This window comes from Macaca nemestrina, chromosome 15 (assembly GCF_043159975.1).
Source record: "Macaca nemestrina isolate mMacNem1 chromosome 15, mMacNem.hap1, whole genome shotgun sequence".
In the NCBI taxonomy this organism is placed as follows: Eukaryota; Metazoa; Chordata; class Mammalia; order Primates; family Cercopithecidae; genus Macaca; species Macaca nemestrina.
Window position 1 is genome coordinate 109,408,336 of NC_092139.1, and position 26,239 is coordinate 109,434,574.

General features: G+C 46.3%; 1 protein-coding gene, 1 long non-coding RNA gene and 1 pseudogene across 9 annotated transcripts in view; 1 reads left to right on the plus strand and 2 right to left on the minus strand.

Annotated features, from left to right (window-relative positions):
- Window positions 1-26,239, plus strand: part of LOC105464366 (meiotic double-stranded break formation protein 1) — a 102,845-nt gene that overhangs the window by 15,907 nt on the left and 60,699 nt on the right. For all 8 annotated transcript variants that reach the window (XR_011614172.1, XR_011614173.1, XR_011614174.1 and 5 more), the window contains 7 exons: window positions 2,274-2,379; window positions 4,265-4,468; window positions 9,872-10,002; window positions 16,621-16,735; window positions 17,477-17,593; window positions 19,173-19,272; window positions 19,397-19,531. Coding sequence is in view for 5 of the 8 variants with exons in the window: in XM_071080656.1 (XP_070936757.1) it covers window positions 2,274-2,379; window positions 4,265-4,468; window positions 9,872-10,002; window positions 16,621-16,735; window positions 17,477-17,593; window positions 19,173-19,272; window positions 19,397-19,531 (908 nt within the window). In the remaining 3 variants the exon portion in view is untranslated. The remainder of the gene's footprint in view (window positions 1-2,273; window positions 2,380-4,264; window positions 4,469-9,871; window positions 10,003-16,620; window positions 16,736-17,476; window positions 17,594-19,172; window positions 19,273-19,396; window positions 19,532-26,239) is intronic.
- LOC139358742 (uncharacterized) overlaps window positions 4,403-26,239 on the minus strand; it is a 29,917-nt gene continuing 8,080 nt past the window's right edge. Inside the window, exons 3-4 of the long non-coding RNA XR_011614176.1 lie at window positions 12,698-12,847; window positions 4,403-4,481 (exon numbers count right to left, since the gene is read on the minus strand). This is a non-coding gene — a long non-coding RNA (uncharacterized lncRNA). The remainder of the gene's footprint in view (window positions 4,482-12,697; window positions 12,848-26,239) is intronic.
- Window positions 7,968-8,061, minus strand: LOC112423599 (U6atac minor spliceosomal RNA; annotated as a pseudogene).

Genomic DNA, 26,239 nt, shown 5'->3' on the forward strand with positions numbered 1-26,239 from the left:
ACAAATGAGAGCTTGAAGTCCAGGGAGGAAAAGGAACTTTCCTGAGGTCACTGAGTTGGTGGCAGAGTCAGAGCTAAGGCCTGGGTCCACTGATCCTGCTCTAGTGTTCTTTACAGCTTTCTTCTTTCCCCTTTCAGTCTCCCAAATGTTACCTCCATGCAGTGAAGTGCCATCTTTCTGGCATAATCATCCCATGGTCCATTTTCTGTGACTTCCTGATTATAATACAGATTTCCTTGATGAATTTATCAAGGAAATATGTTCTCTATGTCTCGGTTTGGTGGTTTTATTTTATTTTAAATTGTATACATTACTTAGTACTGAAGGTGTTTGGTTCTATCAGCTTACTTTGTACTGAAGGCGTTTGCTTCTATCAGCTTACTTTGTACTGAAGGCGTTTGCTTCTATCTGAGGTAAGCATTGAGTGGATATGGTATATTTAATCTGCTTTCTTCAGTGTAGTCAAAGAAATCAGTTAGCCAGGTGTGATGGCTTACGCCTATAATCCCAGCACTTTGGGAGGCTGAGGTGGGTGGATCACTTGAGGTCAGGAGTTCGCGATCAGCCTGGCCAATATGGTGAAACCCCATCTCTACTAAAAATACAAAAAAAAAAAAAAAAAAAAAAAAATTAGCTGGGCATGGTGGTGCATGCCTGTAATCCCAGTTACTGGGGAGGCTGAGGCAGGGGAATTGATTGAACCCAGGAGGTAGAGTTTGCAGTGAGCTGAGATCACACCACTGCACCCCAGCCTGGGTGACAAAGCAAGACTCCATCTCAAAAAAAAAAAAAAAAAAAAAAATCAATTAAAGAGCAGCTTTTGTGTTGTATTTAAGACTGAGGAATAATATCAGAATAACTTTTTTTTTTTTTTTTTTGAGATGGAGTCTTGCTCTGTCGTCCAGACTGGAGTTCAGTGGCCGGATCTCAGCTCACTGCAAGCTCTGCCTCCCTAGGTTCACGCCATTCTCCTGCCTCAGCCTCCCGAGTAACTGGGATTACGGGCGCCCACCACCTCGCCCGGCTAATTTTTTGTATTTTTTAGTAGAGACGGGGTTTCACCGGGTTAGCCAGGATGGTCTCGATCTCCTGACTTCGTGATCCGCCCGCCTCGGCCTCCCAAAGTGCTGGGATTACAGGCTTGAGCCACTGCGCCCGGCCCAGAATAACTTTTTATTTAATTTGCAGAACGAAGACAAATGTTTATCTTGTTACCACCATCAAGAGCAACATTTCATTATAAATTATATTTCAATTATATCATAATTATTTTACATGTGATTAATATATCAAATTGAATTTATAATTATATATATCAGTGCTTATCATTATGATGAGATGATGCCACTTAACATTTATTGAGCACTTTCTATAGGCTAGGCATTGTATTAGGTGGTTTATACGTAATATCTCATTCAGCCCTATCAACAACCCTATAAAGCTGTTACTATTATTATTTCCCACCAGAGTTAAGAATATTACTAAAAGTGGTATGACTAGCTAGTCAATAGAAAAGGTAAAATATATGGCCGGGCGTGGTGGCTCAAGCCTGTAATCCTAGCACTTTGGGAGGCCGAGGCAGGTGGATCACGAGGTCAGGAGATTGAGACCATCCTGGCTAACATGGTGAAACCCCGTCTCTACTAAAAATACAAAAGAAAAAAAAAACTAGCCAGGCGAGGTGGTGGGCGCCTGTAGTCCCAGCTACTTGGAGGCTGAGGTGGGAGAATGGCATGAACTCAGGAGGCGGAGCTTGCAGTGAGCCGAGATCGCACCACTGCACTCCAGCCTGGGAGACACAGCGAGACTCCGTCTCAAAAAAAAAAAGGAAAGGTAAAATATGGATTATTGACTCTCCCTGTAAAGCATGAAGCATAGTGCCTGGTATACAGAGAATGTTTAGTAATAGTAGCTATAATAACTATAATAACAATAATTTTTTTTTCACATTGAGTCAGTGTTCTGTCTTTATGACATTTCAAACTTTTGTCCTCCAACTTCTGGTTCTATGGGGGCAAACTATGCAAATGTTAATTCAGTTTAACAAACATGCACTGAGCTAGGTACTGAGGACTCTGAGAGGACTCAGTCCCTTTCCTCCAGGAGTTCTCAGTCCAATGGGGAAGTTGGACACTAAGCTAAAAAAGCTGATTGCTGACTGTGGTGAGAGACACATGCAATACAGGCATTGGTGTGGGTAGGTCAAGATGAGTTTTGGTGGAAGATCTGTCCTGATCCTAATTGACAGAATGGGGCATATTCACTTTCTGTAGCTGTGTAACATGCCCTCCATGCGAGGCAGCCTGGCCACCCTGACCCTTCTTGGCAAGTTGGTGGATGCCATTCCTGCTCTGGCAGATGAGCTTGTAATGGAGCACGGTGAGTGACCTGTGGGAGGAGCTGCCACTACCCTTTTACCTGCTTTTATTATACTGCCATCTGGGTACCCCATTTACTCTGTACACCTGGGAAGTCATTACTTTCCTGCTCTAGTCTTCAGTTTCCCCATCTGCAAAATGTACTGTATGTTGGTCAATTTGAAAAAGGTCATTTTCTTGACTCTATTCTTGGACTATTTCCATTCATTCTTTTTTTTTTTTTTTTGAGACGGAGTCTCTCTTTTGTTGCCCAGGCTGGAGTGCAATGGCGCAATCTCGACTCTCTGCAACCTCTACCTCCTGGGTTCAAGCGATTCTCCTGTCTCAGCCTCCCGAGTAGCTGGGATTACAGGCATGTGCCACCACGCCGGGCTAATTTTGTATTTTCAGTACAGACAGGGTTTCTCCATGTTGATCAGGCTGGTCTCGATCTCCCGACCTCAGGTGATCCACCAGCCACAACCTCCCAAAGTGCTGGGATTACAGGCATGAGCCACCGCACCCGGCCTTCCATTCATTCTTTTTTTTCTGAGACGAGTCTTGCTCTGTCGCCCAGGCTGGAGTGCAGTGGTGTGATCTCGGCTCACTGCAAGCTCCACCTCCCGGGTTCATGCCATTCTTCTGCCTCAGCCTCCTGAGTAGCTGGGACTACGGGTGCCTGCCACCACGCCTGGCTAATTTTTTGTATTTTTAGTAGAGACGGGGTTTCACCATGTTAGCCAGGATGGTCTCGATCTCCTGACCTCGTGATTCGCCTGCCTCTTCCTTCCAGAGTGCTGGGATTATAGGTGTGAGCCACCACGCCTGGCTCTGTTCATTCTTTAACACACATTAATTAAGTACCTACTATGAACCTTCGTTTTGGATGGAAGGAGGAATTCTGGAATATAGAAGCACTTTTTTCTATCAGTGAAATGCAAATAAATACCTCACAGAGGATTTACCAAAGGGTAAATAACCTCTTTAAGTTGGTTTCCCCTTGTTTAAAAAATTAATAATAATAATTATTATTATTTTTTAAGACAGAGTCTGTTCCCCAGGCTAGAGTGCAGTGGCATGATCTTGGCTCGCTGTAACCTCTGCCTCCCAGGTTCAAGTGATTTTCCTGCTTCAGCCTCCCGAGTAGCTGGGATTATAGGTGTCCACCACCATGCCAGGTTAATTTTTGTATTTTTAGTAGAAGTGGGGTTTCGCCGTGTTGGCCAGACTGGTCTCAAACTCCTGACTTCAAGTGATCTGCCCACCTCGGCCTCCCAAAGAGGTGGGGTTACAGCCATGAGGCACTGTGCCCAGCCTAATTATTATTATTTTTTAGAGACCAGGTCTCACTAGGTAGAGCAGGTTGGTCTCAAACTGCTGGCCTGAAGTGATCCTCCCACCTTGGCCTCCCAAAGTGCTGAGATTACAGGAATAAGCCACTGCACCTGGCTTTGTTTCTTTTTTTTTTTTTGAAATGGAGTCTCGCTCTGTTGCCCAGGCTGGAGTGCGGTGGTGTGATCTCAGCTCACTGCCACCTCTGCCTCGTGGGTTCCAGTGATTCTCCTGCCTCAGCTTCCCAAGTAGCTGGGGTTACAGGCGCCTGCCAGCATGCCCGGCTAATTTTTGTATTTTTAGTAGATGCAGGGTCTTGCCTTGTTGGCCAGGCTGGTTTCGAACTCCTGAACTCAGGTGATCCTTCCGCCTTGGCCTTCCCAAGTGCTGGGATTACAGGTGTGAGCCACTGTGCCCAGTTGGTTTTCCCTTTACATTAAGTATGCAGAAAGCATTTATTGTGGGGGATTATAGGGACTTACCATTACTACCCCATTAGGAATGATAGATTGGAGTTTCATATAGCAGTTGACATTGTGAAATTTCCCCTGGCTCCTTGGTTGTTTTCTGAACAGGAAACCTGATGGAGCATCTGTTGAGAGGCTTAGTATACCCCAGTGAGGGCATACAAGCTTCTGTCTGTTACCTTTATGGGAAGCTATACTCCTCACCCGTGGCAGCTGAGATGCTTTCAGGACACTTCCGGGAGAAGCTTTTTCCCGTCTTCCTTTCCATCCTGGATGGTGCCCAGACAAAGGAGCTGCAGATTAACTGCTTGGGTAAGACATGAGGCTGGAGAAAAAGGGAGAATACGTTTTTGACATTTTGCTAGAAGACTTGAGATATTGGGTTCTCTAGTAGTGGGGAAGTTAGATGTTTTGCAAAAGGTAGAAGCCACAAGGTTTGAGAGATAAGAGGCATACTGTGTGAAAGATGCCTAGAGTTAGTATGATATCTTAAGAATGTTGCCTTTGGAGGAAAATAGGAAGGAAAGTGGGACAGCAATTTTTTCTGCCTTTGTCTGCCCTGGTGCATCCTGTATTTGCTGGCAAGTTAATCTTTACATTGTACAGCTCACATCCTGTCACTTTCTTAAGTCAGAAATTCTTCCATGGTTCCCTCTGGCCTCCAGGGTAAAGCCCATGTGTCTTAGTGCATTTTATGCTGCTATAACAGGATACTACAGACTAGGTAATTTATAATGAAAAACTTATTGGTTCAAAAATTTATTGGTTTGCAGTTCTGGAGCCTAGGAAGTCCAAGATCAAGAGGCTGGCATTTGGTAAATCCCCTCTTGCTCTGTCATCCCATGGTGGAAGGGCAAACAGAGGGCAAGAGAAAAAGCTAGAGGGGACTGAACTTGTCCCTTTTTTTCTTTTTTCCTTTTTTTTTTTTTGAGACAGAGCCTTGCTCTGTTGTCCAGCTTGAGTCCAGTGGTGTGTTCTCAGCTCACTGCAACCTCTGCCTCCCGGGTTCAAGTGATTCTTCTGCCTCAGCCTCCTGAGTAGCTAGGATTACAGGTGCCCACCACCACATCCGGCCAATTTTTGTATTTTTAGTGGAAATGGGGTTTTACCACGTTGGCCAGGCTGGTCTCGAACTCCTGACCTCAGGTGATCTGCCCACCTCGCCTTCCCCAAGTGCTGGGATTATAGGCGCAAGCCGCTGCGCCTGGCCTGAACTTGTCCTTTTATGAGGAGCCCACTCTCATGATAACAAACCCACTCCCATGGTGATGGCATTAATTCATTCATGAGGGTCCAAACCCAAACCCAAAACTCATGACCCAAACACCATCCATAGGCCCCAGCTCCCAATATGGCTGCATTGGGGATTAAGTTTCCAACACATGAACTTTGGGGAACATATTCAAACCATGGCACTAGGTTTCCCTGCTTGTTACCTGAGGCTCTTTAGAAGCCCCAACATATACTTTTAGCATCCTTTCCTATTTTTTTGCATAAATACATAAGGTCTCTCAACTGTTCTGAGCATGCAGATTTCTTATTTTGGACAGAACAGATGGGCACTGTGATTGGTGCCTGGGTGAGGGCCTGTTCTCAGGTAAAAGCTGTAGAGAAATGCACAGTCTATGCGTGACAACAGCTTCTTTTCAAAATTTGGATCAGGAGCTGTTATGAATAATCTAGCCATACATAGTGAGCATTCATTCTATACCAGGCCTTGTGCTGGGCTCTGAGGTCACAGAGTTGATCAAATTCAAGCTTTATCTTGGGGGAGCTCAAAGGCCAGTGTAGAAGACACACATGGACAACTAGAGTCTAGTGTGATGAGTGCTGTCTTGGAGGTGCACAGAAGAGGATGGGAGCAGGGGACAGGAGAAGCTTCCTAAAGAAAAGGATGCCTGGACTGAGTCCTAAATTGTGGGGAAAGGAGGAAGGCAGGAGCATGGACCAGAGCACAAGGTATGAAGCAGCCTGTATCTGCGGTAACTTGCAGCAGGGCAGTATTGGAGTTAGTGCATATAGAACAAAAGGGTGCAAGTACAGGCCGTAAGGTGAGGCCCTGGGCAGTCCTACAGCTCACCTGACCATAGTAGAGGGAAATCTCAACTGGTAATACTGGGAATTCCCACTTTTATTTTTTAAAATTTTTATTTACTTATTTATTTTGAGACGGGGTCTTGTTCTGTCACCCAGGCTGGAGTGCAGTGGTAGGATCACAGCTCACTGCATCCTTGACTTCCAGGGCTTAAATGATCTTCCCACCTCAGCCTACCGAGTAGCTGGAACCACAAACCTGCACTACCATGCCTGGCTAATTTTTTTTTTTTTTGACTCCAGCTCTGTCACCCAGGCTGGAATGCAGTGGCATAATCTCAGCTCACTGCAAGCTCCACCTCCCGGGTTCACGCCATTCTCCTGCCTCAGTCTCCAGAGTAACTGGGACTACAGGTGTCTGCCACCACACCTGGCTCTTTTTTTTTTTTTTTGTATTTTTAGTAAAGATGGGGTTTCATCATGTTAGCTAGGATGGTCTTGATCTACTGAACTCATGATCCACCCGCCTCGGCCTCCCCAGGATATGCCCGCCTCGGCCTCCCAAAGTGCTGGGAGCCACTGCCTTAGCCACTGAGCTGGGAGCCACCGTTAGCCACCGGTGGCACATTAGCCACCACACCCATTTTTTTTTTTTTTTTTTTTTTTGAGACACAGTCTTGCTCTGTTGCCCAGGCTGGAGTGCAATGGTGCAATCTCGGCTCACTGCAACCTCTGCCTCCCAGGTTCAAGCGATTCTCCTGCCTCAGCCCCCTGAGTAGCTAGGACTACAGGCGCCTGCCACCACACCCGGCTAATTTTTTGTATTTTTAGAAGAGGCGGGGTTTCACCGTGTTAGCCAGAACAGTCTCCATCTCCTGACCTTGTGATTCGCCCGCCTTGGCCTCCCAAAGTGCTGGGATTACAGGTGTGAGCCACCGCACCCAGCCCATGCCTGGCTAATTAAAAAAAAATTTTGTAAAGTCTGGGTCTCATTATATTGCCCAGGCTGGTCTCGAACTGCTGGGCTCAAGAGATCCACGTGCCTTGGACTTCTCAGGTGCTAGGATTACAGGCATGAGCCACCACACCCAGCCAGAATTCCTGTTTTTAAATGCTACCTCTTTTTTATTTATTTATTTTTTATTTATTTTTTTATTTTTTATTTATTTTTTTTGAGACAGAGTCTCGCTCTGTCGCCCAGGCTGGAGTGCAGTGGCTGGATCTCAGCTCACTGCAAGCTCCGCCTCCCGGGTTTACGCCATTCTCCTGCCTCAGCCTCCCGAGTAGCTGGGACTGCAGGCGCCCGCCACCTCGCCTGGCTAGTTTTTTGTATTTTTTAGTAGAGACGGGGTTTCACGGTGTTAGCCAGGATCGTCTCGATCTCCTGACCTCGTGATCCGCCCGTCTCGGCTTCCCAAAGTGCTGGGATTACAGGCTTGAGCCACCGCGCCCGGCCTTTAATATTTTTTTTGAGATGGAGTCTCGCTCTGTCACCAGGCTGGAATGCAGTAGCATGATCTCAGCTCACTGCAACCTCCACCTCCCAGATTCAAGTGATTCTTCTGCCACGGCCTCCCGAGTAGCTGGGACTACAGGCGTGTGCCACCATACCCAGCTAATTTTTGTATTTTTAGTAGAAATGGGGTTTCACCATGTTGTCCAGGATGGTCTCAATTTCTTGACCTCGTGATCCGCCTGCTTTGGCCTCCCAAAGTATTGGGATTACAGGCATGAGCCACCGCGCCCAGCCTCTTTTTTTTTTTTTTTTTTAAATAATAAAAAAAATTCACCCTATGCATGTTTGTCAGACCCGAGGGCCTCATTTATCCTGGTCAAGGGGAGTGCTAACTTTCTCTCCTTTCAGACAACACTTTAAAGGCCACCTCTTCTCTGGAGCCTTGCCTTCCCACCCTCTCCCCTTAGCCAGGGGTGTAGTCACATCCTTTGGACCCTTGAAGCACTATGGGTCTTATATTCTGTCTTATATCATCTTATTCACTTACTTTACAACCCAAGATCCTCATAAGTTCTTATTTTATTTAATTTATTATTTTTAAAGATGGGACCTTGTTCTGTTGCCCAGGCTGAAGTACAGTAGCATGTTCATAGCTCACTGCAGCCTCGAACTCCTGGCCTCAAGTGATCCTTCCACCTTAATCTCCCAAGTAGCTGGTATTACAGGGGCACGCCACCTTGCCAGGCATTTTAATTTTTTTGTGTGTATGTAGAGATGGGGTCCCACTATGCTCATAAACTGTTTATGGTCTAATCCTTATTAACCTCTCAAGCCTCATCTCTCACTTCTCTATCTGTCCCCACCCTAACTCAGCCTTACTGAACCAAATGCATCTCCAGGAACACACCATGCTCTCCTGCCTTTATATACTCCTCTGCCCAGAAGTTGGCTCGCATCCAACTTCTCATCCTTCAAGATTTGGTTCAAATACCTTCTTACAGAAGCCTTCCCTGAGCCTCCAGGCTAGATTAGATGCTTCATTTGATTTCCCATGGTCCTCTGGGCTTTTTTCCACATTATTTAATTTTAATATTTAATATTCTGACAAGCATTTCTTTACTTGTTAAAGTATGTATTATTTGGAACACTTTAGTGACTTACCATGAATCCCAGCATAGGGACCAGAATCCTTAACATAGCTTATGTGGTCTTTTGTGACTACTTCTCAAACATAATTTCTGGACTTTTTTTTACCCCCAACCATTCTGGCTTTCTTTCACTTTCTGGAATGTTGTTCTCTATACCTAGAATACTTCTCCTTACTTCACCTAGTTTTGCCTACTTATCTTTCAGGTTCAGTTTAAATGGTACTTGCTGATGGAAGGCTTTACTGATCCCCCACACTAGGGGATTTTATGTATATAAAATCCTTATATACATTTTCATGTATTTGGGTACTTCTCATTTATATCATTTATCACAATTATAAGGGTCATTTGTCTGAATTTTTTTTTTTTTTTGAGACAGACTTTCACTCTGTCATCCAGGATGGAGTGCAGTGATGCGATCTCAGTTCACTGCAACCTGTGCCTGCTGGGTTCAAGTGATTCTCCTGCCTCAGCCTCCTGAGTAGTTGGAACTACAGGCACATGCCACCATGCCAGGCTACTTTTTGTATTTTTTTACTAGAAAGGGGGTTTCACCATGTTGGCCAGGCTGGTCTTGAACTCCTGACCTCAAGTGATACACCCGCCTCGGCCTCCCAAAGTGCTGGGATTACAGGTGTGAGCCACCATGCCTGGCCTTGTCTGACTTGTTTTTGTGCTTGTTTCTCCTACAGGAGTGTATGCTCCCTTTGTTAGTCAAAAAATATTTCTTGAGTTCCTGCTATGTGTCAGGAACTGTGCCAGGTGATGTTATGGTGAAAAAATTCACATTATTCCTGCCCTCATGAAACTTTTAGTTGAGTGGAGCAGTCGGGCTATGTTTATCTTGCTTACTTTTGAATCCCTAGACCCTTAGGCCTAGCACTTAGTGGGCTCTCACTAGATCTGTATGGAAGAGAGCTGGGTGCAAAAAGCAAATTGGTACTTAAGGATTCTAACCATTCTTCGTATTTATGGAGGCATGAAGAAATTTCTCTTGGGATGTCTGAAGGGCTATCTTGGGAGGACTCTGGTGCCTGTGTTCCTCTCTCCTTACTTCCCAATCCCTTTGTTTCCTAGGTTTACTGAGGCAGCTGTTGAAGTATGATCTCTTTGTGTCCATGATCATGAACAAGGATGAACTGGGAGAAAGTGCTGAGAATATCGAAGGGTCATCAGGAGATACCTCACTGCCTTTGGTGCTCAAAAAGGTAATTGTCTTGTGATTCTTGGTCTCTAGGTTCAATAACAAGGGGACCCAAGTGCTTCTTGTGCCTCATCTTCATCTACCACTCCTATCTCAGGTTTCCAAGTGTTTTCTTACTGCGCAAAACAATATACTGGCTGGGGGTGGTGGCTCATGTCTGTAGTCCCAGCACTTTGGGAGGCCTAGGTCGGTGGATTGCTTGAGCCCAGGAGTGCAAGACCAGCTTGGGCAACATGGCAAAACCCTATCTCTATAAAAAATACAAAAAACGGCCGGGCGCGGTGGCTCAAGCCTGTAATCCCAGCACTTTGGGAGGCCGAGACGGGCGGATCACGAGGTCAGGAGATCGAGACCATCCTGACTAACACGGTGAAACCCCGTCTCTACTAAAAAATACAAAAAACTAGCCGGGCGAGGTGGCGGGCGCCTGTAGTCCCAGCTACTCAGGAGGCTGAGGCAGGAGAATGGCGTGAACCCGGGAGGCAGAGCTTGCAGTGAGCCGAGATCCGGCCACTGCACTCCAGCCTGGGCGGCAGAGCGAGACTCTGTCTCAAAAAAAAAAAAAAAAAAAAAAAAATACAAAAAACTTGGGCGTGGTGGCTCACGCCTGTAATCCCAGCACTTTGGGAGGCCAAGGCTGGTGGATCACAAGGTCAAGAGATCGAGACCATCCTGGCCCACATAGTGAAACCCCGTCTCTATTAAAAATACAAAAATTAGCTGGGCATGGTGGCATGCGCCTGTAGTTTCAGCTACTCGGGAGACTGAGGCAGGAGAATCCCTTGAACCTGGGAGGTGGAGGTTGCAGTAAGCCAAGACCACGCCACTGCACTCCAGCCTGGTAACAAAGCGAGACTCCGTCTCAAAAAAAAAAAAAAAAAAAAAAAAAAAAAAAAATTAGCTGGGCGTGGTGGTGCGCACCTGTAATCCCAGCTACTCAGGAGGCTGAGGTGGGAGGATTGCTCGAACCCAGGAGGTGGAGGTTGCAGTGAGCCACGATCATGCCACTACACTCCACCCTGGGTGATAGAAAGTAGGTTTCCTGGCTGGGCGCGGTGGCTCAAGCCTGTAATCCCAGCACTTTGGGAGGCCGAGACGGGCGGATCATGAGGTCAGGAGATCGAGACCATCCTGGCTAACACGGTGAAACCTCGTCTCTACTAAAAATACAAAAAAACTAGCCGGGCGAGGTGGCGGGCGCCTGTAGTCCCAGCTGCTTGGGAGGCTGAGGCAGGAGAATGGCGTAAACTCGGGAGGCGGAGCTTGCAGTGAGCTGAGATCTGGCCACTGCACTCCAGCCTGGGTGGCAGAGCCAGACTCCGTCTCAACAACAACAACAAAAAAAAAAAAAAAAAAAAAGAAAGTAGGTTTCCTTTCATTTGTAAATTCTTTTTTTTTTTTAAGTGTCGAGGTCTTGCTCTATCCACTCAGGCTGGAATGTAGTGGCACAGTCACAGCTCACTGCAGCCTCAGCCTCCTGGGCTCAAGCGATCCTCTTGTCTCAGCTTCCTGAGTAGTTGAGACTACAGGTGTTTGCTGTGAGGCGTGGCTAATTTTTAATTTTTTGTAGAGACAGGATCTTTCTGTGTTGTCTGGGCTGGTCTCAACTCCTGGGCTCAAGTGATCCTCCCACCTTGGCCTCCAAAATTCTGGGATTACAGGTATGAGCCACTGCACCCAGCCTCGGTTGTAAATTCTTCTTTTTTTTTTTTTTTTTTTTTTTTTGAGATGGAGTCTCGCTGTGTCTCCCAGGCTGGAGTGCAGTGGCCTGATCTCGGCTCACTGCAAGCTCCACCTCCCAGGTTCACGCCATTCTCCCGCCTCAGCCTCCCAAGTAGCTGAGACTACAGGCGCCCGCCACCACGCCCGGCTAGTTTTTTGTAATTTTAGTAGAGACGGGGTTTCACCATGTTAGCCAGGATAGTCTCGATCTCCTGACCTCGTGATCCACCCGCCTCGGCCTCCCAAAGTGCTGGGATTACAGGCTTGAGCCACCGCGCCCGGCCTTCTTTTTTTTTTTGAGATGGAGTCTCGCTCTGTCGCCCAGGCCCAGGCTGGTGTGCAGTGGCATGATCTTGGCTCACTACAACCTCCGCCTCCCAGGCTCAAGCAATTCTCCTGCCTCAGCCTCCTGAGTAGTTGGGATTACAGGCGCCAAGCCACCATGCCCGGGTAATTTTTTGCATTTTTAGAAGAGACGGGGCTTCACCATGCTGGCCAGGCTGGTCTCTAACTCCTGACCTTGTGATCTGCCTGCCTCGGCCTCCCAAAATGCTAGTATTACAGGCATGAGCCCCCATGCCTGGCCGTAAATTCTTACCTCTACACTTCCCCTTCACATCTGGGCTGCCTGAAAATGGAGAATACTTACAGCAATAGAAACAAAGTCACCTCAGTTGCTTTAGGGATCAGCTTCTGAGCTTGGTACTGAGAACCCTCTTTATCTGGATCCTGCTCATTCCTTCAGCCTCACTTTCCTGTCTCTTCTACCCTATGTGTGCTCCAGCCACATGCAATCTTTCCGTAGTCCTGCATATGCTAGGTAATCCTGTCTCAGTGCCTGTGCAGTTGCTCTTCCTCTGTCTATAGGGCCTTTCTCCTCTCTTTATCTGCTAATCTGAGTCAGCCTTCAAGCCTATAGGGCTCCCTGTCACCCTGGCTCCTTTAGGCAGAATGTGACCCACTGTCACAGTGCTTACCTTATACCGTATTGTGGTTAACTGGCTGGGAGCTCCTTCAGGGCAAAACCTGAGTCTGGCATCTTTCCCCAGTGCTCAGCACAGGGACTCGCAGAGCTGCAAACCCTCATGTGATAGCAGGGGTTCATTGCCCAAACTCTGGGGCTCTTTCTGCAGCAAGGAAGAGGAGAAGGAGCTCTGGTTAGAAGTGAGAAGGGAGGCCGGGTGCAGTGGCTTATGCCTGTAATCCCAGCACTTTGGGAGGCCGAGACGGGTGGATCATGAGGTCAGGAGTATGAGACCAGCCTGGCCAACATGGTGAAACTCTGTCTCTACTAAAAATACAAAAATTAGCTGGGCGTGGTGGCATGTGCCTGTAATCCCAGCTATTCGGGAGGCTGAGGCAGGAGAATATAGCAAGAAAAGGTTTGTCCTGAGACTGTAGTAAGAAAAGAAAAGAACTGACTTCTAAAGAAAATAGTTTAGTCCATTTCAGAGTTTAAATGTCACTCATCAAGTATAATGAGCTAGGATCAGCTTTCTGACTTAGGAATCATACATGTATTCCATAAGTTTTAGTGCAGTTTTAAGCTGTAATAACTAACTTAAAAGCAGTTACTGTTGCCATTTTCAAACATAGGTACATAAACAACAACAGGGAAACCTAAAAATGTGTTATCAAGTCACAAAATTGAAGTGTAATGAAATTTAACCAATTAAACTTCAAAAAAAGAATATTTTAAACCAAGAATCATTGTTTTAATGGATACATATCATATTTCTTTGATTCTGAGATACATTTTTTTCACATTTTAACTGCTCTGAAATTGGGAGACATTTTACCATCAACGGTGCATCATAGTTTAATTGGTAGCACTTTTTCTTTCTTAGTGGTACATAAAATAATGGCTCGCCTTACATCACTAGCATCTTAAAATAAAATACAGTATGTCATTTATTTTATAAAAGGGAACAAGATAAATATTACTTCCTAAACTCCTTTATATACTATCAGAAAATCTGGCTTTTTTTTTTTTCTTTTCCTGACAAACAGGGAGTCTGTTTATATGTCCACTTGTAAGTCCAATATGGCTGAGATGGGGTTAAGCTTTCAGTCCTCAGATGTCTCTTTACCAGACATGAATAGGCTCATGTCTACTTGGTCCTTTTTCTTAAAAGCTGTAAAACCAGGCATGCCCTCCATTCTTCTGGTGATGTATATTCTGCTTGGCACTATTCTCCCCCCAAATCAGCTACTATGATACTTAAAATCTGTGGTTGCAGTTAACGCTTTTTTGATTTCTGAAACTGTTAGAGGCATCCCTAATAGCTACGGTGACCAGTAGGAGTTTGCATATTATTCAGAGTGCAATGGAAATTCACTGAGATGTTTGGAGTTGCAAATATACCTGATCTAAAAATTCTGATGGGGGAGGCATCACAGTTTTAGGAAGACTCCTAGATTTGGACTTGACTGACCTCAGTTTGCACCTTAGCTTTGCCACTTACCAGCTGTGTAGCCTAGAGTAAGTAACTTAACGTTGCTAAAGGTGCCCAAGACTACCTCCAGGTTTGATGATTTGCTAGGAGGACTCATAGGACTCAACATCTAGTCATACTCATAGCTATGATTTACTGCAGTGTAAGGAAAGCAATATCAGCAAAAGGAAAGGTTCATGGGGCAAAGTCTGGTGGAACCAGCACAAGCTTCCAGAATCCTCTCCCGGTGGGGTCACATGGGATGCACTTCTTAATTTCCCCAGGAATGAACTGTGACATGTGAAACCTTACCTACTGAAGAAGCTCATCAGAGCCTTAGCACCCCAGGTTTTTATGGGGGACTGGCTGTTCATGTAGGTATCCTCTGCTGAGCATATACCAAAATTCCAGACTCCCAGAAGGAAAACAGGTGTTCAGCATAAACTACAGTTGTCCCTTGTATACACGGGAGATTGGTTGCAGGACTGCCAGCATATACGCAGACCACATATGCTCATGTCCTACAGTCAGCCCTGGCAAACCGCAGTAAGCTGGCTTTCTGCATATGCCAGTTTCACATCTAGTGAATACTGCATTTTCCATCAGCGTTCAGTTGAAAAAAGGCCGCATATAAGTAGAACCACACAGTTCAAGCCTGTGTTGTTCAAAGGTCAACTGTTCATTGTACAAATAGTTTAGTCACAATGAGCCACTCTCTCAGTTCTTTTTTTTTTTTTTTTTTGAGACGGAGTCTCGCTCTGTCGCCCAGGCTGGAGTGCAGTGGCCGGATCTCAGCTCACTGCAAGCTCTGCCTCCCGGGTTTACGCCATTCTCCTGCCTCAGCCTCCTGAGTAGCTGGGACTACAGGCGCCGCCACCTCGCCCAGCTAGTTTTTTGTATTTTTTAGTAGAGACGGCGTTTCACCGTGTTAGCCAGGATGGTCTCGATCTCCTGACCTAGTGATCCGCCAATCTCGGCCTCCCAAAGTGCTGGGATTACAGGCTTGAGCCACCGCACCTGGCCCACTCTCTCAGTTCTGGTAGGAACCCTCCTGAAATCCAAGTTCCCAAACCCAGCCAAGAGTCAGCCTTGCTGATAGGGTTTTCTAAGTATAATAGCCTCCAGCCTACTGTGTTAAATCTTTTCTGTGCACTCAGTAAATTGAGGTTTATAGTAGAACCTTTCCTTGTTATGTCACAGAATTGTTGTAAACATCAAAGCCAGATGAGGGAGAGCTGGGCGCAGTGGCTAATGCCTGTAATCCCAGCACTTAGGGAGGCCAAGGTGGGAGGATCACTTGAGCCCAGGAGTTCAAGTCCAGCCTGGGCCATATACTGAGACCTTGTCTCTATAAAAAGTTTTAAAATGAGCTGGAGCTGAGCGTGGTGGCTCATGCCTGTAATCCTAGTACTCAGGGAGGCCAAGGCAGGTGGATTGCTTAAGCTCAGGAATTTGAGACCAGTCTGGGCAACATGGTGAAACTCTGTCTCTACAAAAATTAAAATTAAAATTAAAAATTAGCCAGGGTCAGGGTGCATGCCTGTGGTCCCAGCTACTTGGGGGGCTGAGGCAGGAGGATTGCTTACACTGGGGAGGTTGAGGCTGCAGTGAGTTGTGTTCATATGGCTGCACTACAGCCTGGGTGACAAAGTGAGACCCTGTGTCAAAAAAAAAAATAACAAGGTAAGGCGCAGTGGCTCATGCCTGTAATCCCACCACTTTGGGAGGCGAAGGCAAGTGGATCATGAGGTCAGGAGTTTGAGACCAGCCTGGCCAATGTGGTGAAACCCTGTTTCTACTACAAATACAAAAATTAGCTGAGTGTGGTGGTGCACGCCTGTAGTCCCAGCTACTCGGGAGGCTGAAGCAGAAGAATCGCTTGAACCCAGGGAGGCGGAGGTTGTAGTGAGCCAAGATCATGCCACTGCACTCCAGCCTGGGCGACAGAGCAAGACTCTGTCTCAAAAAAAAAAAAAAAAAAGGTACCAGGCATGGTAGCATGTGCCTGTAGTCCCCGCTACTCAGGAGGCTGAGATGAGAAGATCGCTGGAGCCTTGGAGGCAGAGGTTACATTGAGCCATGAGCCATGATCATGCCACTGCACTCCAGCCTGGGCAACAGAGTGAGACCTGTTTCATAAATAAATAAACCAGATGAGGACTTTGAAAGTACTTTTGTTAATGAAGGCTTGAGCACTCATTGTTGATGACAGTTACAGTGTTCTTTGAGTGCCCCTGGTGGATTTTACATTGTGTTCTTTCGTTATTTTTCTCACCTGCTGCTGTTCACAGAGACCCCTTCCCATAATCCGTAACGGCTCTCCTGAGCCCCATCCTTGTGCCTGGTGCCATGTAGGACAGGAAGGATCAGAAATGAATTAGGCTATTGCCCTGAGGCACCTAGGCCAGTTTTTCTGGTCCTGTTGGTGGTGTGACTGGGTTACTTTTCGCTGCCTGTTTCTCCAGCTTCTCCTTTCTAGAGATGAAACCCTGCAGGTGGCCAGTGCTCACTGTATAACTGCGGTGCTTGTCCACTCCCCAGCAAAGCATGCCCCGGCCTTCATCCATGCTGACATCCCAGGTAGGGGAATGCTTCTAACCTTCTCCGCCCTATATTAGAAAGATGGGGTGGTGACAGGTTCAATTGTGTATGACAGACCCTATGAACTATGTCTCATAACATCTGAATCCTATTGCTACAGATTTCTTGTATGACCTTGAGCAATTTGTTACTGATTTTTGTCATTTATTTGGTCACCTATGAATAAAACCCTAATGTGGGGTGGTGGAAAGACCTGTGAACCAGGTAGGCAACAGGAAACAGTATTTTTCAAGGGACTGTTATGAGCAGGGACTGTTATGAGGTACATTGCAAATGTTACCACATTTAGGTCTTCATCTTCGCTATTTTATAGATAAGGAAATTGAGGATCAGAAAATGAAATAATTGGCAGGCCTAGTCAGTGGCAGAGATGGGATAAAAAGTCAAGCCCCTCTGACTCTTAAAAACTCTTTTCCCTTCATCCACACCACTGCCCATTCTGAGAATTAGGAGACTTAGGTTCCAATCCTACTTGCGCCACTAATAGTGCCTCTTCTCTGGGACTCAGTTTCCCCATCTGTTAAAAAGAAGAGGTAAACCATAACCAAGGGCACTTTCCAGGTTTATTAGTGGATTAATGATCATGACTTATGGGGAGGATATGTGAACAGATGAAGTAGCAAGAGTAAGATGCTGAATAAATCCAAAGCCTTAGCATCAGTTAAGGGATCGTGATCACATGACTGTCATTTATTGTTTTCTCATCCTCTTCCTTGTCAGAGTTCCTCTTTGAGCATCTTTCTTCTTCCAGTGAAATGCTCGTCTGGTCCAGCTACAACTGCTTGACACTCCTGGCAGAAGAGCCACTCTTTTTTTCCAAGTGCCACACGGTGTATGGTTGGTAGTAAGGGTCCTGTACTAGCTTTGAGTTGGGTAGACAGACAGTTGGGTAGCAGCAAGCCTCCACCTTGGAGGGGAGCACTGAGTCTAGACATTTCATCAGCCCAAACTCATTACCAGATTTCATATGCAAGTATTGATATCCAAATGTTCTGCTGTTCACTGATTATCAGAAGTGTATATGTTTAGACGCTTCAGCAAGAGAAGGACACTTCTCTTAGCCACTAAATGAATTCCTGTTGCATGTTAACAACAACTCTAAACAGTGTTACTCAACCTTAGATTTAGTTATTTCCCATGCCCCAGATTTCTAACCATCCAGGTAGTCTCTAAGTTTTGCTAATTTATTCTTTCTAAGTTTCTTGAAACTATCCTTCCTTGTCTGGGACTTTTTTTTTTTTTTTTTGAGATGGAGTCTCACCCTGTCACCCAGGCTGGAGTGCAATGGCGTGATCTCGACTCACTGCCACCTCCGCCTCCCAGGTTCAAGCAATTCTCTTGCCTCAGCCTCCTGAGTAGCTGGGATTACAGGCATGTGCCACCACACTCAGCAAATTTTTTGTATCTTTAGTAGAGATGGGGGTTTTACCATGTTGTCCAATCTGGTCTCGAACTCCTGACCTTGTGATCCACTTACCTTGGCCTCACAAAGTGCTGGGATTACAGGCATGAGCCACTACGTCGGGCACCTTTTTTTTTGTTTTTGAGACCGAGTCCTGCTCTGTTGCCCAGGCTGGAGTGCAATGGCACGATCTCGGCTCACGGCAACCTCTGCCTCCCGGGTTCAAGCAATTATCTTGCCTCAGCCTACCGAGTAGCTGGAATTAGAGGTGACTGCCACCATGCCTGGCTAATGTTTTTGTATTTTTAGTAGAGATGGGGTTTCACCATGTTGACCAGACTGGTCTTGAACCCCTGATCTCAGGTGATCTGCCTGCCTCAGCCTCCCAAAGTGCTGGGATTACAGGTGTGAGCCTGCTGTCTGGGACTTATTATATCACATCTAGATTTTTAGAGTAGGCACATTCAGTCATTCATTTTATATTCCTAGTATAAGCCAGGCACCAGGCTGGAACCTGGAAATTTAGAGATAACAAATAACATTGGTCCTTGCCCTCAGAAAAGGGAGAGATATGCAAAGGGAAATTTCGTTATGAGCTGATTAGAGCTCTGCTAGAGGGAAGCACAGGAGCTGTGGGGTCACAGGGGAGAGTCACAGCTCTAAGTGGATCAGGGAAAGCTTTTTAGAGGAGTGGGGTTTTGACCTGATTCTCCAAGGAGGAACAGGAGTATGCCAAGTGGAGAAAATACATCTTTGTCAGTAGGTGTTCAATGAAAACCTCAAGTGCCAGGGATTGTGCTATGGCTTGTTCTGGGTGTTGGGGAGATGAATCAGATGAGGGCCCAGCCTCAAAGATCTCACAGTCTGGTCCCATTAGCTCAATCTTGTCAGGGTCCCTCCACGAGCGGCCTCCAACTGATACATGCTGTCTGGAGCCTGTAACCTCTCCTGGGTGGGCAGTGAAGGAACAAGAGAGCACTGATCCCTGGCCTCTGTCATGTCATCCTGTGGTAGGGATCGAGGCAGTGGTGAGGAGCCTGCAGGGAAGCCTGGAGATGAACAACACAGAGCTGCACAAGCAGGGCCTGTTGCTTTTCACTGAAATCCTGACCCGGTGAGCAAAGTGGTAGAACATGAGGCTTGTAGGGGCCAGACTGCAGAAGGAAAAGTGGGCTTTCATTCCTGGTGGGGTCAGTGATAAGAGTTCACCTACTCATTTCTCATCTACCATTTCTCAGGCAGCCAGAGGAGATCAAGCTGTTCACAAACTCAGCCATGTGCAGAGATGCTGGCCGTGCCCTCCAAGAAGCAGTTAGCAGCCCTGTGCTGGAGGTGGCTGCTGAGGCTGTGAAGGCCACTTCTGCTTTTCTGAGGTGAGAGACCCAGGCAGGCTAAACTTTCCATCCCTGCATGTACCTAAGGGCCTGTCGAGGCCAGGGCAGCTGATGATTACTTATAATACCTAATATAGTTGACTATTCATAATTGTGGATTCCACATCCATGGAATCACCCAACCACGGATTGATTTTTTTTTTTTTTTTTTTTTTTTTTTGGAGATGGAGTTTTGCTCTTGTTGCCTAGGCTGGAGTGTAATGGTGCGATCTCAGCTCAATACAATCTGTGCCTCCTGGGTTCAAGTGATTCTCCTGCCTCAGCTTCCCAAGTAGCTGGGATTACAGGTGTGCACCACCATGCCCGGCTAATTTTTGCATTATTGTTAGAGATGGGGTTTCACCATGGTGGCCAGGCTGGTCTCGAATGCGTGACCTCAGGTGATTCACCTGCCTCAACCTCCCAAAGTGCTGGGATTACAGGCGTGAGTCACCGCACCCAGCTGAAAATTTTAAAGAATGGATGGTTGTCTCTGTACTGAACGTGTATAGACTTTTTTTCTTGTTATTATTCCCTAAACAATACAGTACACACTGGGCATGGTGGCTCACACCGGTAATCCCAGCACTTTGGGAGGCCAAGGTGGGTTGGATCACCTGAGCCCAGGAGTTCAAGACCAGCCTGGGCAACATGACAGAACCTGTCTCTACTAAAAATCCAAAAATTAGCCAGGCATGGTGGTGCACACCTATAGTTCCAGCTACTCTAAGCCTGAGGTGGAAGGATTGCTTGAACCTGGGAAGCAGAGGTTGAGGTGAGCTGAGATCACACCACTGCACTCCAGCCTGGGTAACAGAGTGAGACCTTGTCTTAAAAGAAAAAAGAAAAAAAAAAAAAAAAAAACCCGGTCAGGCACAGTGGCATATCCCTGTAATCCCAACACTTTGAGAAGTCAAGGCAGGCAGATCACTGGAGTCAGGAGTTCAAGACCAGCTTGGCCAACGTGGTAAAATCCCTTCTCTACAAAAACTTAGCTGGGCATGGTGGCACATGCCTATAGTCCCAGCTACTCAGGAGGCTGAGGCACGAGAATTGCTGCGGAGGTTGTAGTAAGCCAAGATTGCGCCACTGCACTCTGGCCTGGGTGACAGAGCAAGGCTCTGTCTCACAAGAAAAAAAAAAAAAAAAAAAAAGAACACCCAAACAGTATAATGACTATTTATATGGCATTTGCATTGTATTAGGTATTATATGTAATCTAGAGATGATTTAAAGTATACTGGAGGACCGGGTGTGGTGGCTTATGCCTACAATCCCAGTACATCGGGAGGCCGAAGTGGGTGGATCACCTGAAGTCGGGAGTTTGAGACCAGCCTGGCCAACATGTAGTAGAAACCCCGTCTCTACTAAAAATATAAAAAATTAGCCGGACATGGTGTCACACACCTGTAATCCCAGCTACTCAGGAGGCTGAGCTAGGACAGTTGCTTGAACCTGGGAGGTGGAGGTTGCAGTGAGTGGAGATCGCACCATTATACTCCAGCCTGGGCAACAGAGCGAAATTTCGTCTCAAAAAATAAAATAAAATAAATAAAGTATGCTGGACGATGTGCATATGTTATATGCAAATACTATACCATTTTATATAAGGAGCTTGAGCATCCTGGTTTTGGCATCTTCAGAGGTCCTAGAACCAATTCCCCACAGATACTGAGGGACGACTATGCAATGTCAATGCAATGTAGACGGGGTATGGTGGCTCACACCTGTAATCCCAGCACTTTGGGAGGCTGAGGCGGGCCAATCACCTGAAATCAGGAGTTTAAGACCAGCCTGGCCAACATGGTGAAACCCTGTCTCTACTAAAAATACAAAAATTAGGTGGGCATGATGGCACATGCCTGTAATCCCAGTTACTCAGGAGGCTGAGGAAGGAGAATTGTCTGAGCCTGGGATGCGGAGGTTTCTGTGATCTGAGATCTTTCCACTGCACTCCAGATTGGAGCCACAGAGTGAGATTCCATCTCAAAAAACAAACAAACAAACAAATTAATGCAATGTAAATAGTTGTCATGCTGTATTTTAAAATTTTTTTGAGACTGAGTTTTGCTGTTGTCCAGGCTGGAGGGCAGTGGCTTGATTTTGGCACACTGCAACTGCCACCTCCCAGGCTCAAGCAAGTCTCCTGCCTCAGCCTCCCAAGTAGCTGGGACTACAGGTGCATGCCACCATGCCCAGCTAATTTTGTATTTTTGTAGAGACGAGGTTTTGCCACGTTGGCCAGGCTGGTCTCGAACTACTGACCTCAGGTGATCCACCTGTGTCGGCCTCCCAAACTGTTGGGATTGCAAGCATGATCCACCGTGCCTGGCTTACATTTTATATATTTTTTTATTGTTGTATCGGTTTTTTTTTTTTTTTTTTTTTGAGACAGAGTCTCGCTCTGTTGCCCAGGCTGGGGTGCAGTGGCTCAATCTTGGCTCACTACAACCTCTGCCTTCTGGGTTCATGCCATTCTCCTGCCTCAGCCTCTCGAGTAGCTGGGACTACAGGCGTGTGCTACCACGCCTGGCTAATTTTTTTGTATTTTTAGTAGAGATGGAGTTTCACTGTGTTAGCCAGGATGGTCTCGATCTCCTGACCTCGTGATCTGCCCACCTCGGCCTCCTAAAGTGCTGTTTTTTGTTTTTTGTTTTTTGTTTTTTTGAGACAGTTTTGCTCTTGTTGCCCAGGCTGGAGTGCAATGGCATAATCTCAGCTCACCACAACCTCTGTCTCCTGGGTTCAAGTGATTCTCTCCTGCTGCAGCCTCCTGAATAGCTGGGATTACAGGCATGCGCCACCACACGCGGCTAATTTTGTATTTTTAGTAGAGACAGGGTTTCTCCATGTTGGTCTGGCTGATCTTGAACTGCTGACCTCGGGTGATCTGCCCATCTTGGCCTCCCAAAGTGATGGGATTACAGGCGTGAGCCACTGTGCCCAGCCATATTGTTATTTTTTGTAAGTTTTAAAAAATATTTTTGGTCCATAGTTGGTTGAATCCATGGATGCAGAATCCACAATACAGAGGGCCAAATTATACTTCCAAAATGTTATATTATCATGTCTTTTGTATTTTCTCTGTTGTTTTGAATTTACATCTTGAAAGAAAATTCTGTTTCATTTTGGTAAGGAGTAGCAGAGATAAATGTATCTGTTGACTCCATCATCTTTAATCAGAAGCTGGCAGCTCTTTAGCAACTATGAACTCCAGTCTCTAGCCCTGGTTCTCTTACTGTAGTTTCTCTTTGAATGCTCTCAGCCACTCACAGAGCTTCAGCTACTATAGCTATATGTTGATAATGCTCAAATCTGTAGTTCATGCCTAAAATGCCTGTATTACTTTCCTATTGCGGCAGGACCAAATTACCACAAAGTTGGTTTAAAACAACAGATATTTACCTTCTCATGGTTCTAGGGGCCAGAAGTCCAAAATCAGTATCACTGAGATGAAATCAAGGTGTCAGCAGGGCCACACTCCCTTTGGAGCCTCTAATAGGGAACCCTTCCCTGCCTCTTCCAGCATCTGGTGGCTGTGGGCATTCCATAACTTATGGTCATATTACTGTAATCACTGCCTCTGTGACCACATTGTCTTCTGTTCTCTTTGTATGTATACTCTCCCTCTGCCTTTTCTTTCTCTCTTTTCTTAAAATTTTTTTTCTTTTTTCTTTTTCTTTTTTTGAAACGGAGTGTTGCTTTGTCTCCCAGCCTGGAGTGCAGTGGCATGATCTCGGCTCACTGCAAGCTCCGCCTTCCAGGTTCACACCATTCTCCCGCCTCAGCCTCCCAAGTAGCTGGGACTACAGGCGCCCGCCACTATCCCTGGCTAATTTTGTTTTTGTATTTTTAGTAGAGATGGGGTTTCACCATGTTAGCCAGGATGGTCTCGATCTCCTGAGCTCGTGATCTGCCTGCCTCCACCTCCCAAAGTGCTGGGATTACAGGCGTGAGCCACCACACCTGGCCAAAAAATTTTTTCTTATTTTTTGTAGAGATGGGGATCTTGCTATATTCTCCAGGCTGGTCTTGAGCTTCAGGCCTCAAGTGATCCTCCGACTTTGACCTCTCAAAGTACTGGGATTACAGTCATGAGTTATTATGCCTGGCTGCCTCTCTCTTATAAGAATACTTATGATGGCATGTAGGGGACCACCTGAATAATCCAGGATAACTGCTTTATTTCAAGATTCTCTGTGAAAACTTTACTGTAGAAAATAACATTCATAGGTTCCAGGGATTAGGACCTGACATCTTTGGGTACCACCATTCAGCCCACTATAGTGTTTTCCTGAACTCCAGATGACATTTCCAACTGCCTGGTGCTTTATTCCAGAAACTTCAATCTCAATTTGTCCATGCGACTGGGATATAGATAAAAACACCCAATTTGGGATCTGAAGAATTAGATTTGGGTCCCTGACTCCACAAGCAGTACTCAGTCACTTCTTGCTCATTCCTCTGATCTGCTTTCTGTTTCTTGAACACATCAGTCTTATTTCTGCCACTAATTATTCCAACTCTGCCCAAAATAATATTCCCTTAAATCTTTGTGACTGCTTTTTTCTTGTCATTCAAGTCTCATTCAGAATTTCCTTTCCTAATTGACCTTATCAGACTGCTATAGCATCTATCAAACATTTGAAAGTTCTTGTTTATTCTTTTTTTGTGACAGAGTCTCGCTCTGTCACCCAGGCTGGAGTGCAGTGGCACGATCTCCGCTCACTGCAAGCTCCGCCTCCTGGGTTCACGCCATTCTCCTGCCTCAGCCTCCCAAGTAACTGGGACTACAGGCGCCTGCCACCAGGCCTGGATAATTTTTTTTTGTATTTTTAGTAGAGACGGGGTTTCACTGTGTTAGCCAGGATGATCTCGATCTCCCGACCTTGTGATCTGCCCACCTCAGCCTCCCAAAGTGCTGGGATTACAGGCGTGAGCCACCACACCCAGCCTCTTTTTTTTTTTTTTTTAATCAGAGTCTCACTGTGTCACCCAGGCTGGAGTGCAGTTGTGCGATCTTAGCTAACTGCAACCTCTGCCTTCTGGGTTCAAGCAATTCTCCTGCCTCAGCCTTCCAAATAGCTGGGATTACAGGCATGAGCCCCTGAACCCAGCCTATTCATTTGTTTTATATCTCCCTTCCCCTCACTAAAATATAAGCTCCAGGAGCTCAAGGACCTTGTCAGTTTTTTCACTGCTGTATCTCTGGCTCTTTTTTTTTTTTTTTTTTTTTGATACGGAGTCTTGCTCTGTCGCCCAGGCTGGAGTGCAGTGGCTGGATCTCGGCTCACTGCAAGCTCCGCCTCCCGGGTTCACGCCATTCTCCTGCCTCAGCCTCCCGAGTAGCTGGGACTACAGGCGCCCGCCACCTCACCCGGCTAGTTTTTTGTACTTTTTTTTAAGTAGAGACGGGGTTTCACCGTGTTAGCCAGGATGGTCTCGATCTCCTGACCTCGTGATCCGCCCGTCTCTGGCTCTTTGTAGGTAGTCAGTATGCGAATGAAGGATGTTAAAATGGACAGTGAGACTAAGGGATCCTAGCACCACAATGGGAAATTATTCCTTAGCAAGGTGCTTGAAATCTTAAAAAAAAAAAACAAAAAACCCAGGAAACCCATATGTATAGAGTAACTTTTATTTTGTTACCATATTTTCTCTTTTAAATATCTTTTTTTTTTTTTTTTTTTTTTTTTTTTTGAGACAGAGTCTCACGCTGTTGCCCAGGCTGGAGTGCAGTGGCGGGATCTCGGCTCACTGCAAGCTCCGCCTCCTGGGTTCACGCCATTCTCCTGCCTCAGCCTCCTGAGTAGCTAGGACTACAGGCGCCCGCCACGGCGCCTGGCTAATTTTTTGTATTTTTAGTAGAGACGGGGTTTCACTGTGGTCTCGATCTCCTGACCTTGTGATCCACCCGCCTCGGCCTCCCAAAGTGCTGGGATTACAGGCTTGAGCCACCGCGCCCGGCCTTTCTCTTTTAAATTTCTAACAAAGTAATGTATTCAAATAATACAAAATAAGATATTGGTTGGGCATGGTGGCTCGCGCCTGTAATCCCAGCACTTTCGGAAGCCGAGGTGGGCAGATCACGAGGTCAGGAGTTCGAGAACAGCCCGACCAATGTGGTGAATCCCTGTCTTTACTAAAAATACAAAAATTAGCTGAGCGTGGTGGTGGGCGCCTGTAGTCCCAGCTACTCAGGAGGCTAAGGCAGGAGAATCGCTTGAACCTTGGAGGTGGAGGTTGCAGTGAGCCGAGATCATGCCACTGCATTCCAGCCTGGGCAACAGAGCAAGACTGTCTCAAACAAACAAACAAACAAACCAAACCCAAAATACAAAAATTAGCTGGGTGTGGTGGCACGTGCCTGTAATCCCAGTTACTTGGGAGGCTGAGGCAGAATCGCTTGAACCAGGGAGTTGGAGGTTGCAGTGAGCCAAGATCACGCTGCTGCACTCCAGCTTGGTGACAGAGCGAGACTCCATCTCAAAATAAATAAATAAATAAAATAAAATAAGCTGGGTGTGGTGGCATGCACCTGTAGTCCCAACTACTCTGGAGGTAAGGCAGGAGGATCGCTTGAGCCCGGGAGTTTGAAGTTACAGTGAGCTATGATCATGCCACTGCTCTCCAGCCTGGGTGACAGAGTGAGATCCTCTCTTGAAAATAAATAAATAAATAATACAGGATTTATCATGAAAAGGAATA